The sequence below is a fragment of the Prionailurus bengalensis genome, chromosome A3 (assembly GCF_016509475.1).
Source record: "Prionailurus bengalensis isolate Pbe53 chromosome A3, Fcat_Pben_1.1_paternal_pri, whole genome shotgun sequence".
NCBI lineage: Eukaryota > Metazoa > Chordata > Mammalia > Carnivora > Felidae > Prionailurus > Prionailurus bengalensis.
This window is the reverse complement of record NC_057354.1, coordinates 49,247,796-49,261,195: the sequence shown is the minus strand read 5'-3', so window position 1 is coordinate 49,261,195 and position 13,400 is coordinate 49,247,796. Positions and strand designations below refer to the sequence as shown.

At 37.6% G+C, this 13,400-nt stretch overlaps 1 protein-coding gene across 6 annotated transcripts in view; it reads right to left on the bottom strand.

Annotated features, from left to right (window-relative positions):
- The window catches only part of SYNDIG1 (synapse differentiation inducing 1), a 186,885-nt gene that overhangs the window by 105,113 nt on the left and 68,372 nt on the right, over positions 1–13,400 (bottom strand). For all 6 annotated transcript variants that reach the window (XM_043603020.1, XM_043603018.1, XM_043603015.1 and 3 more), the window contains one exon: positions 1,049–1,608. In XM_043603020.1, coding sequence (XP_043458955.1) covers positions 1,049–1,528 — 480 coding nt within the window. In that variant the 5' untranslated portion in view covers positions 1,529–1,608. The remainder of the gene's footprint in view (positions 1–1,048; positions 1,609–13,400) is intronic.

The window sequence follows — 13,400 nt, the reverse complement described above, 5'->3', positions numbered from 1 at the left end:
CTTTTGTGTATCTGCTTCCTGAACTTCAAGCAGTTCAAGTGTCATCTATATGTTTGCATTCGACAAAACCGTCAGGTCTTAGAAAAGAGTGGACAATTGACAGTGGCTTGTGAATGCAAGCCAAAGTACTTCTTGCAGCTTTCTCAAAACTTTAGAATGGCCAGAGATGATATCCTCCTCCTCCCCTTAACAGGTGCCACCAGAGGGTGTGAAGGTTCGCTCTGATGGCCTCTCGCGCAACTTGACTTCTCTGTACTCCCTTACAGTTGGTTTTCATGGGCTCTATTCACAAGGATTGCTACATGACATTTCTCATTTCTGAATTTCCCTTCCGATTAAACCCGTCTCTCTCCAGCTGCTTCTGGTTCTCAGTGCACTTCCAGGCCTGATGCTTCTGGTCTGCTTGGCTGCTGTGCTGTGTTACAATATGTCCAAAATGAATGTTTCAGAGCATGTAATCCAAATGCCCTTACCTGCCCTCCAGTCTCCTGAAGAAGTGACTCTTGAAACAACTCAACTCATCTTCCCTTTAGGCTAGCACTCCTACTATTTCTTCCAGCAGGCTTTAGCTATACCAAGCCTCCCTTAGAAGAAACTCTAGAATGCCAAATTAAGGAAACTACATGTGGCAGCAAAAACACTTCTCAAATTGTCCCTACACATGCCTTTTCAGCCTAATGTGGCTCTAGGACCATAAGCCTCCCTCTCACCTTGATCACTGTTGCCAATAACCCCTCTCTCATGAGTGTGGGGTGAGAAGGAATACCCAGTTGATTTCCAGTGCTGGCAATCTTTAAATCCACCAGTAGCTCCAGTCTTATGGCCATTACCTTGTGTTGTCTCTGCCGGCATCCCTGCTGAAGCCCCCACTGGGTGTTGGTCACCTAGACTTTCTCTACTCCATTTTCAATGTATATTTAAGGATGATTCCGTTTCTCTGCATTTTCACACACAAGTTTCATTCCCTAACTTTTGCTAGGCGCTCATGGGTCCCCACCCAATCCCCATTCCCTATTCCCAAAGGCTTATGATAAACACATCCTCTGACCTCCAGCTCCTGGAATTCCTCCTCCTCCTCCACGTCGTAGGACAGTGTGTGGATTTTGATGTCGTCAGGCGAGAGGTCAATGAACTTCCCATCAGGGTACTCCAGGCTCTCTTTGGTGGGCGACCGGTCCTCAATGAAGGTGGTCTCACAACAGTCGGCAGCCACGCCATCCCCCCAGGAGCGCAGCACACCCTCTGAGTAGAGGATGATGTTGGGACGGAAATGGGACTCCACAGACTGCGGAAGGGTGTTGGGATCCAGCAGCTGCTGTACTGGCTCACTCCTGCTGCTGTCCAGGGTGGCTGGCGCTGCACTGCCCACCACCCGGCAGCTCTGGTACTGTGGTGCTGGGTAAACAGACACCAGGCCATCTCTGCTCTCAGCCATGAAGTTTCTGGTGTTAATTAAGCCATTCTTCTTGCCAGCATCACTGATTTTACTGTGCACCAGCACACTCTTCTGTTCAATTATGCCATCCATGGTGCTCTCCCTCCTCAACTGGGTGTAAGGCTGGCAGGCTGCACTCCAGGGTCACACTTGCCTCATGGGACCCATTTCTCCTGAAGGCAGAGGAAACAGAGATGAGACAAGAAAATCACACCTGACAAAAAGCTAATTACCCGGACCGTCGCTGTTTCAGCATGTACTAGTCAGCCAATATGCACAGAAACTGGGGGAGTCAGATGATATTCTAGTCCTACCTATTCTACCAATTTTAAAAAGGCTCTATCTGAGCAGCCAATCAGAGAAAGCCAGATATTGATTACTCACATCTCTATAAAGACTTTGCTTCCAAATAAAGGAGACTTTGCAGGAATTGGAACCACTGTAGCTCTAGAGAAACCTGTGATTGCCGGCAGACATCTTGAAATCCTTGGGTAAATCCAATCACATTAGCATTGGGCCAGGCCAGAGGGAAAATAAGGCTGTAAATCTGTAATGGGGATTGACTCTTCCCAGGTCCATGGCTATTTATTCGAGCAGAAAACACATGCTCAAGGAAGAAATAATGTCCCACACAGATTTAGAAGTTAAATGACAGGAAAACCCACTTTATTAGTACCACGTATGGACAAAATTCCCCAACTGAGGAAACACTCACATGTATATTCAAGTACATTCTAATGTATGTATGAGAAATGCCTACTGGTCTTCCAACACGGGCCCAGGAATTGAACTAGAAATTCCCCTGCCTTAATAGCCCTCAACTTAGAGAAACATCTACATATTTGGGATACAATTAAGAAGGCTTCTAAATTGTTTCTAGCTAGATCATGTTCCTTTCTAGGGTTTTGAATATTTAAAAAAAAAAAGGGAGGGGAAGGAGGAGGAGGAAAAGAAAGAAAGATACCAAAGATTAAGGTTTTGGAGATAATGAATATCCTTGAACAGCAAAGGAAGCCATCAACAAACAAAAAGGCAACCTATGGAATGGATGATGATATTTACAAATGATATATCTGATAAGAAGTTAATATACAAAGAACTTATACAACGCACACCAAAGAATAAAACAAAACAAAAGACAATCTGATTTAAAAATGGGCAGAGGACCTAAATAGACATTTTTCCAAAGAAGACATACAGATGGCCAAGAGACATATGAAAAGATACTGGACATAACTTATCATCAGGAAGATGTAAATCAAAGCCATGATGACATATAACCTCACACCAGTCAGAATAACTAGTATAAAAAAGACTAGAAATAAAGTGTTGGTGAAGATGTGGAGAAAAAGGAACACTTGTGCACTGGAGGTGGGAATGTAAACTGCTGCAGCCACTGTGGAAAACAGTATGTAGGTTCCTCAAAGAGTTAAAAATAAAAATACCATATGATCCAGTAATTCCACTACTGGGTATTTACCCCACAAAAATGAAAATGCTATTTGAAATGGTATATACACCCCTATGTTTATTGAAGCATTAATTAGAATAGCCAAGATATGGAGATGATCCAAGTGTCCATTTATAGATGAATAGATGAATAGATAAGAAGATGTGGTGAATATAGGTGTATATATACATATATTATATGTATATAATGGAATATTATTCAGCCATAAAAAAGAATGAGATCTTGCCATTTTTGACAACATGGATGGACCTAGAAGGTATTATGCTAAGTGAAATAAGTCAGGTAAAGACAAATACTATATGATTTTACTTATATGTGGGATCTAAAAAACACAACAAGAGAACAGACACACTCAAAAACCCAACAGACTCCTAAATACAGAGAAAAAAACTGGTGGTTGCCGAGGGGAAGAAGGATGGGGAGGTGGGCAAAACAAGTGAAGGGGATTAGGAGGTACAAACTTCCAGTTATGAAATAAGTAAGTCACAGGGATGAAAAGTACAGCATAGAGAATATAGTCAATATTGTAGTAACATATGGTGACAGATGGTGATTACACTTATCATGGTGAGCACTGAAAAATGTATAGATTTGTTGAATCACTATGTTATATACCTGAAACTATGTGGTATGTCAACTACAGTTAAATAAAAAATTAAACAAACATTTAAAAAATTTAAATAGAATAATTTAGAAGTATTTGAGTAATTTTCCTAGAAGTAAAAAAAAAATAATGATTTAAGAACACTTGCACCTTTTCTCAAGATTTTATGAATGCTTAAGGTTTTTCCTAACAACAAAAAGAATAAATTTCCTCAGGCATTTCCTGTTTGCAAGTTAATAGCTATTATGTATGAAAACACTTTGAGTGTTGGGACTTTGAGAACTCTGGCTTTCTATGAGATTTCAGAATTTTCTCATATTATAACTGCTTTATTTGGTGGTAGCTAAAAGAATTCAAAATTTTAGACCAACCGAGAAATAGGGAGGATACCTTTGTGACTAAGTAGAAAATAACACTTTAGTAGAGTTGACAAATGACTAGTGAAACTACAGCATAAGCACAGACAGATGGTGGGTATTATTTATGTGACACTGTGTCAGATTTAAGACAGGTCAAAAAACTCACTGCCACTTCTGCTGATTTAGCTCTGGCATTTAACATCTTAAGACTGAAACCATGAAACTATTTGGACAAGATCTTTTGAGTACCTGCAACATGTGAGGCACAATATATGTCTAAGCATCATCTTTGGGACTGTTCTTCTTCCAAGGCAGAATAATATGCTCGTTGAAGTACTTGTGATCCAAACCCTCAGCTTCTCTAATCTTCTCCTTCTACAGAGAAGTCACTGGGTTGATCTCAGAATTGGGCCCCTTGTATGGTTTGTGAAGGCCAGATGTACCACCAAGCTTAGAATAACCTTCTTGAAGTATAGTTCACTTCTCAGACTGAGCTCCTTCTTCTCAAATATGTATTATCTTACAAAAGACATGTGGTTGCATGTGTTCAAACCCCATCTCTTCAATGGAGTCACAGGCTCTTGCTCAGACGAAGGATCTCCCCTTTTCTGGTGTGTTCTCAGACACTGTGCTACAATTTCTGTTATGGGTGCTGTTACATCCTCTTCTGCAAACATCAAAACTGCTAATGTCAACATCTTCCTCCAGCCCTTGCCCCTGCAAGAGGCAGTTCACCTTGAGCTGCACAAGCCCCAAATGTGAATCTGATATTACAGCATCTTGAGGCATGCACAGCTTAGGTCTCTGAGGTGCTGTCCACAGTTTGACACCTATAATGCTTAGCTGAGAACTGGAAACATGAGCACCACCTGGAAGTTTGTTAGAAGGTGGAATCTTCAGTATACCTTGAACTACTGAATCATAATCTGCATTTTAACACCATTCCAAGTGATTATTTTGCACATAAAACAGAGGGGTGCTGTTCTATCATATATAGTGCAAGTTTTGGCTAGTTGCACAGTTGGCTTGACTATACAATGGATTATATACTATCTTTTAAAAAAGTATTCAAATTAATATATCAAATATTCTTAAGGGTTTTGTTTTCTTTTTTTATATTTTATTTTATTTTATTTTATTTTATTTTATTTTATGTGTATGGAGATAGAGCTTAGAGGTCTACTTTATTTCAACACTTGGAATTCAAAGTGTCCCTAACCCACAATGAACCAGCTTTTCATGGGAATCTTACATTTATGGCGAGTGCAAATGGCAGCTAGTTTGGCTTATCTTCCACACTCCTATGTTTCTATTGAAAACTACTGTTGATCCTTGACAACGTGGGATTGAATTGAATGGGTTGATTTATGGGCAGATTGTTTTTTCCTTTTTCTTTTTCATAGTTTCTTTTTTTTATTAACTTGTTTTATTTTTTTATTTTTTTAAATTTACATCCAAATTGGTTAGCATTTAGTGCAACAATGATTTCAGGAGTACATTCCTTAGTGCCTCTTACCCATTTAGCCCACCCCCCCTCCCAACACCCTTCCCATTACCCTCAGTTTTCTCTCCACATTTATTAGTCTCTTCGTTTTGCTCCCCCCCCCGTTTTTATATTATTTTTGTTTCCCTTCCCTTATGTTCATCTGTTTTGACTCTTTTTTTTTTTACAATTTTTTTAAACGTTTTTATTTTTGAGGCAGAGAGCCAGAGCATGAATGGGGGAGGGTGAGAGAGAGAGGGAGACACAGAATCTGAAACAAGCTCCAGGCTCTGAGCTGTCAGCACAGAGCCCGGACGCGGGGCTCGAACTCACGAACCGTGAGATCATGACCTGAGCCGAAGTCGGAGGCTTAACCGACTGAGCCACCCAGGCGCCCCTGTTTTGACTCTTAAAGTCCTCATATGAGTGAAGCCATATGATTTTTGTCTTTCTCTGACTGACTAATTTCACTTAGCATAATCCCCTCTTGTTCCATCCACGCAGTTGCAAATGGCAAGATTTCATTCTTTTTGATTGCCAAGTAATACTCCATTGTATATATATACCACATCTTCTTTATCCATTCATCCATCGATGGACATTTGGGCGCTTTCCATACTTTGGCTATTGTTGATAGTGCTGCTATAAACATGGGGGTGCATGGGTCCCTTCAAAACAGCACACCTGTATCCCTTGGATAAATGCCTAGTAATGCAATTGCTGGGTCGTAGGATAGTTCTATTTTTAGTTTTTTGAGGAACCTCCATACTGTTTTCCAGAGTGGCTACACCAGCTTGCATTCCCACCAACAATGCAAAAGAGATCCTCTTTCTCTGCATCCTCACCAACATCTGTTGTTGCCTGAGTTGTTAATGTTACTCATTCTGACAGGGGTAAGGTGGTATCTCATTGTGGTTTTGATTTGTAGTTCCCTGATGACGAGTGATGTTGAACATTTTTTCATGTGTCAGTTGGCCATCTGGATGTCTTCTTTGGAGAAGTGTCTATTCATGTCTTTTGCCCATTTCTTCACTGGATTATTTGGTTTTGGGTGTTGAGTTTGATAAGTTCTTTATAGATTTTGGATACTAACCCTTTATCTGATAAGTCATTTGCAAATATCTTCTCCCATTCTGTCGGTTGCCTTTTACTTTTGTTGATTATTTCCTTCGTTGTGCAGAAGCTTTTTATTTTGATGAGGTTCCAGTAGTTCATTTTTGCTTTTGTTTCCCTTGCCACTGGAGACGTGTTGAGTAAGAAGTTGCTGCAGCCAAGATCAAAGAGATTTTTGCCTGCTTTCTCCTCAAGGATTTTGATGGCTTCCTGTCTTCCATTGATGTCTTTCATCCATTTTGAGTTTATTTTTGTGTATAGTGTAAGAAAGTAGTCCAGGTCCATTCTTCTGCATGTCGCTGTCCATTTTTCCCAGCACCATTTGCTGAAGAGACTGTCTTTATTCCATTGGATATTCTTTCCTGCTTTATCAAAGATTAGTTGGCCATACATTTGTGGGTCTATTTCTGGGTTCTCTAGTCTTTCCATTGATCTGAGTGTCTGTTTTTGTGCCAGTACCATACTGTCTCAGTGATTAAAGCTTTGTAGTATAGCTTGATGTCTGGAATTGTGATGCCTCCTGCTTTGGTTTTCTTTTTCAAGATCGTTTTGGCTATTTGAGGTCTTTTCTGATTCGATACAAATTTTAGGATTATTTGTTCTAGCTCTGTGAAGAATGCTGGAGTTATTTTGATAGGGATTGCATTAAATATGTAGATCGCCTTGGAAAGTATCTACATTTTAACAATATTTGTTCTTCCTATCCAGGAGCATGGAATCTTTTTTCCATTTTTTTTTGTCTTCTTCAATTTCTTTCATAAGCTTTCTATAGTTTTCAGCATACAGATTTTTTACCTCTTTGGTTAGATTTATTCCTAGGTATTTTATGGTTTTTGGTGCAACTGTAAATGGGATCAATTCCTTGAATTCTCCTTCTGTCACTTCATCGTTGGTGTATAGGAATGCAACCGATTTCTGTGCATTGATTTTATTTATGGCAACTTTGCTGAATTAATGAATCAATTCTAGCAGTTTGTTTTGGTGGAATCTTTTGGGTTTTCCATATAGAGTATCATGTCATCTGCGAAGAGTGAAAGTTTGACCTCCTCCTGGCTGATTTGGATGCCTTTTTTTCTTTGTGTTGTCTGATTGCAGAGGCTAAGACTTCCAATACTACGTTGAATAACAGTGGCGATAGTGGACACCCCTGTCTTATTCCTGACCTTAGGGGGAAAGCTCTCAGTTTTTCCCCACTGAGGATGATATTAGCATTGGGGCATTCATATATGACTTTTATGATCTTGATGTATGCTCCTTCCATCCCTACTTTCTTGAGGGTTTTTATCAAGAAAGGATGCTGTATTTTGTCAAATGCTTTCTCTGCATCTATTGAGGGGATCATATGGTTCTTGTCCTTTCTTTTATTGATGTGAGGAATCACATTAATTGTTTTGTGGATATTGAACCAGTACTGCATCCCAGGTATAAATCCCACTTGGCTGTGGTGAATAATTTTTTTAATGTATTGTTGGATCTGGTTGGCTAATACCTTGTTGAGGATTTTTGCATCAATGTTCATCAAGGAAATTGGTATATAGTTCTCCTTTGTAGTGGGTCTTTGTCTGGTTTTGGAATCAAGATAATGCTGACTACATATAAAGAGTTTGGAAGTTTTCCTTCCATTTCTATTTTTTGGAACAGTTTCAAGAGAATAGGTGTTAACTCTTCCTTAAATGCTTGGTAGAATTCCCCTGGAAAACCATCTGGCCCTGGACTCTTGTTTTTTGGCAGATTTTTGATTACTAATTCTATTTCCTTACTGGATATGGGTCTGTTCAAATTTTCTATTTCTTCTTGTTTCCGTTTTGGTAGTGTATATATTTCTAGGAATTTTTCCATTTCTTCCAGTTTGCTCATTTTATTGGCATATAATGGCTCATAATATTCTCTTATTGTTGTTTTTATTTCAGCTGTGTTCGTTGTGATCTCTCCTCTTTCATTCTTGATTTTATTTATTTGGGTCCTTTCCTTTTTCTTTTTGATCAAACTGGCTAGTGGTTTATCAATTTTGTCAATTCTTTCAAAGAACAAGCTTCTGGTTTCATTAATCTGTTCCACTGTTTTGTTGTTGTTGTTTTGATAGCATTAATTTATGTTCTAATTTTATTATTTCCTGTCTTCTGCTGGTTTCGGGTTTTATTTATTCTTCTTTTTCCAGCTCCTTAAGGCGTAAGGTTAGGTTGTGTATCTGAGATCTTTCCTTCTTTAGGCAGGCCTGGATTGCTATATACTGTCCTCTTATGACCACCTTTGCTGCATCCTAGAGGTTTTGGGTTGTGGTGTTATCATTTTCATTGGCTTCCATATACTTTTTAATTCCCTCTTTAACTTCTTGCTTAGTCCATTCATTCTTTAGTATGATGTTCTTCAATCTCCAAGTATTTGTTACCTTTCCAAATGTTTTCTTGTGATTGATTTTGAGTTTCATAGCGTTGTGGTCTGAAAATATGCACAGTATGATCTCGATCTTTTTGTACTTACTTAAGGCTTATTTGTGTCCCAGTATATGTTTTATTCTGGAGAATGTTCCATGTGCACTGGAGAAGAATGTATATTCTGCTGCTTTAGGATGAAATGTTCTGAATATATCTGTTAAGTCCATCTGGTCCAGTGTGTCATTCAAAGCCATTGTTTCCTTGTTGATTTTTTGATTAGATGTTCTGTCCATCACTGTTAGTGCGGTGTTGAAGTCTCCTACTATTATGGTATTACTATCAATGAGTTTATGTTTGTGATTAATTGATTTATATATTTGGGTGTTCCCACATTTGGCACATAAATGTTTACAATTGTTAGGTATTCTTGGTGGATAGATCCCTTGATTATGATATAATGCCCTTCTGAATCTCTTGATCCAGTCTTTATTTTGAAGTCTAGATTGTCTGATATAAGTATGGCTACTCTGGCTTTCTTTTGTTGGCCATTAGCATGATAGATGGTTCTCCATGCCCTTATTTTTAATCTGAAGGTGTCTTTAGGTCTAAAGTGGGTCTCTTGTAAATAGCATATAGATGGATCTTGTTTTCTTATCCATTCTGTTACCCTATGTCTTTTGATTGGATCATTGAGTCCATTGACCTTTAGAGTGAGTACTGAAAAATATGAATTTATTGCCATTATGATCCTTTCTAATCTTTGTTGCTATATATATATATATATTTCTCCCATTTTTCTCCCAAGAGTCCCCCTTAAAATTTTTTGCCGGGCTGTTTTAGTGGTCACAAATTCCTTTAATTTTTGTTTTTCTGGGAAACTTTTTATATCTCCTTCTATTTTGAATGACAGCCTTGCTGGATAAAGAATTCTTGGCTGCATATTTTCCTGGTTCAGCACACTGAATATATCCTGCCACTCCTTTCTGGCCTGCCAAGTTTCTGTGGATAGGTCTGCTGCAAACCTGATCTGTCTCCCCTTGTAGGTAAGGGACTTTATTTCCCCCGTGCTGCTTTCATGATTCTCTCATCTGAGTATTTTGTTAATTTGACTATGATACGCCTTGTTGATAGTTGTTTTTTGTTTTTTTTTTTAATCTAATGAGGGTTCCCTGTGCTTCCTGGATTTTGATGTCTGTGCCTTTCCCCAGGTTAGGAAAGTTTTCCCTATGATTTGCTCACATAACCCTTCTAACCCTATTTCTCTCTCTTCCTCTCCAGGGATCCCTATGATTCTGATGTTGTTCCTTTTTAATGAGTCACTGATTTCTCTAATTCTTAAATAGTGATCTTTTGCCTTAATCCCCTCTTTTTTTCTGCTTCATTATTCTCTGTAAGTTTGTCCTCTATATCACTGATTCTCTGTTTTGCCTCATCCATCCTTGCCGCCACTGCATCCATCCGTGATTGCAGCTCAGTTATAGCATTTTTAATTTCATTCTATTTTTTACTTCTTTTATCTCTGTTGAAAGGGATTCTAGTCTATTTTTGACTCCAGCTAGTATTCTTATTATCATGATTCTAAATTCTGGCTCAGACATCTTGCTTGTATCTGTGTTGGTTAAATCCCTGGCTGTCGTTTCTTCGTGCTCTTTCTTTTGGGGTGAATTCCCTTGTTTTGTCATTTTGAAGGGAGAAAAGGAATTTTTGAGGTAGAAAAATTAAAGTTAATAAATTAAAATTAAAAATTTGAAAAAGCACACACACACACAAATCTAATAAATGACGCTAGATCCTAGGTGTGTTTTCATCTGGGTGTTGAAAGTCGTTTGACAGATTAGAGAAAAAAAAGGGGGAGAAAAAAAGGAAATCATTTGATAATTTGAAAAAATGAATACACTGAAGTAGACTACAATGACATGATGTGGGTAAAATAGAATTTGAAAAATCTTACACAAAAGTAAAGAATATAGTAGGAAAAAAATTAAAGAAAAATATTTGTAATAATAATGATTTTTTGGGGTGCCTGGGTGGCGCAGTCGGTTAAGCATCCGACTTCAGCCAGGTCACGATCTCGCGGTCCGGCAGTTCGAGCCCCACGTCAGGCTCTGGGCTGATGGCTCGGAGCCTGGAGCCAGTTTCCGATTCTGTGTCTCCCTCTCTCTCTGCCCCTCCCCCGTTCATGCTCTGTCTCTCTCTGTCCCAAAAATAAATAAACGTTGAAAAAAAAAATTAAAAAAAAAATAATGATTTTTTTCTCTTTCTGTATTCAACAAAAAGAAACAAAAAAGAGAAAAAAGAGAAAAAAAAGAAATCATTTGCAAATTTGAAAAAGTGAATACACTATAGTAGACTAAAATAAAATGATGGAAGTAAAATAGAATTTGAAAAAAATTTACATAAAAGCAAAAAATATAGTAAAAAAATTAAAGAGAAACATTTTTAATAGAAATTTAAAGTAAAAATAAAGTTTTTCACTTTCTGTATTCAAGAAAAAGAAAAGAAACAAAAAAGAGAAAAAAGAAAAAGAAAAAAAAAACAAGGAAATCATTTGAAAATTTGAAAAGGTGAATACACTGAAGTAAACTAAAATAGAATGATGGAAGTAAGATAGAATTTGAAAAAAAATTACACAAAAGTAAAAAGTAGAGTAAAAAAATAAATAAAAACATTTTTAATAAAAATTGAAAATAAAAATGAATTTTTTCTCTTTCTGCTGGACTCTGTGGTTCAGGTTGTGCAGATTGTTGTGTTAATCCTCCAATAAGTTTTCTAGGTGTGTAGGATGGTTTAGTGTTGGTCTGGCTGTATTTCATGGATGTGAGACACACAAAAAACTTCCATGCTGTTCCACCATCTTGACTTCTCCTCAACATTTTATTTTTAAGTAATCTCTACACCCAACATGGGGCTTGATACAACCTTGAGATCAAGAGTCACATGCTCTACCCACTGAGCCAGCCAGGTGCCCCAAGAAGTTTTGTTTTTTTCCCTGAAGTAGATTTTTTCAACTTTGGGCATCATAAGTTATTATTAAATTTGAGTAAAAGAGGCCAAAATTAGTGGAATTTTACTTTTGTTACTGCAGCATCCGTCAATATTGTATTTCACATAATAATTCCTAATAGCTTATTTCCTCTGTTACTTCTACCACCTCCTATCTGATAACAGCTTTCCCCCAGCCAGAGTTTAGCACCTCAGAAATAAAACAGAAAGAAAATGCTGCCACATTTAAGGATAGAAAATGCTATCCTTACAACACATACATATATATACACATATATACGTATATATATATATATATATACACACATATACATATATATATACACACACATATATGTATACACACACACACACACACACACACACACACACACATATATATATATACTATAATTGGTTATATTGTATAACAAATAATATTTTGCTTATTTTGTATTTTTTTTTCAGTTCATGATATTCAGAACCAGTGGTTGCCTCTCACTTGATCCTTTGCTTAACCAGACTTTGCTATGTCTCAGATGCTGCCTCCTATTGATAAAACTCTTTTTGGACTGCATTAATGGCCAAGCTCCCAATTTTGTTCTCTGGGTGAAGTCTTGGAAGTTGTTTCTGTGAGTCTAGCAGAGAAAGCTACTAAAAGGGCATCATGTGAGTCATGCTACACCTGCTGCTTTTATAGCTGCTGGCAGGTGAAAGGGGGAGGGGCCCCCATGTCTCTGCCTATAATCCCCAGTTATTCATTCTTCCCTGGTTCTTACTCTCTGTACCACTGCTCAAAGAATCCTCCTACCCACAAGTTTAATGAATATCAGGCAGATAAGAAAACAACAATTAGGAAGAAGAAAAGACAAACAGAAAGTAGTTATGCAACATCCATACAAACTTCGTATCATATAGAAACAGGTTTTCCTTACTTTGAGTAAGTCATGATATAAAAAGCACTATACTAAGAACCAGGAAAAAAAGGATTAGCTCCAGCTTTGCTACTAAATGTTTACATAACCTTGGGCAAGTTGCTTATGAGAGTGGAATTATTAATTAAGCAGTTAAGCAAGAGAAACTTTAAGGTAGGTGCTTTTCAGCTCCATGATTTGTACCTCTTGGCCCATGAGTCTTGGGTTTCATGGGATTAGATACAGCTTTTCCAAAAGGTGGTGAAAAATCTCACATTGATCAGAATATGCTAGGTTTAATTTCAATAAAATATATATTTATCAATGGTTTATTATTGTAAGACACTATGTTAGGTGCTTGCTGGAAATAAAAAGATGCTTTTCTAATATTAAAGGTCAAATAAATGAGAAGGAAAGCAATTACATAAGTCACTGTAATAGCAGTTGGACAATAAACATACCAGAAAGTCATGGTCATGTGAAACCAGAATCTGATATTTCAAAATGAGCTAAAGGCAATTGAGAAAAGATATAAATTATGAGAGAACAACATATATCAGAACTGGCGAACAAATCAGAAGCAATATAATTTGTGAATAGAAAGAGATGTGAACAGAACTTGGAAAAATTAGAAATAAAGTAATTTCAGAAATCAAGTCTAAAG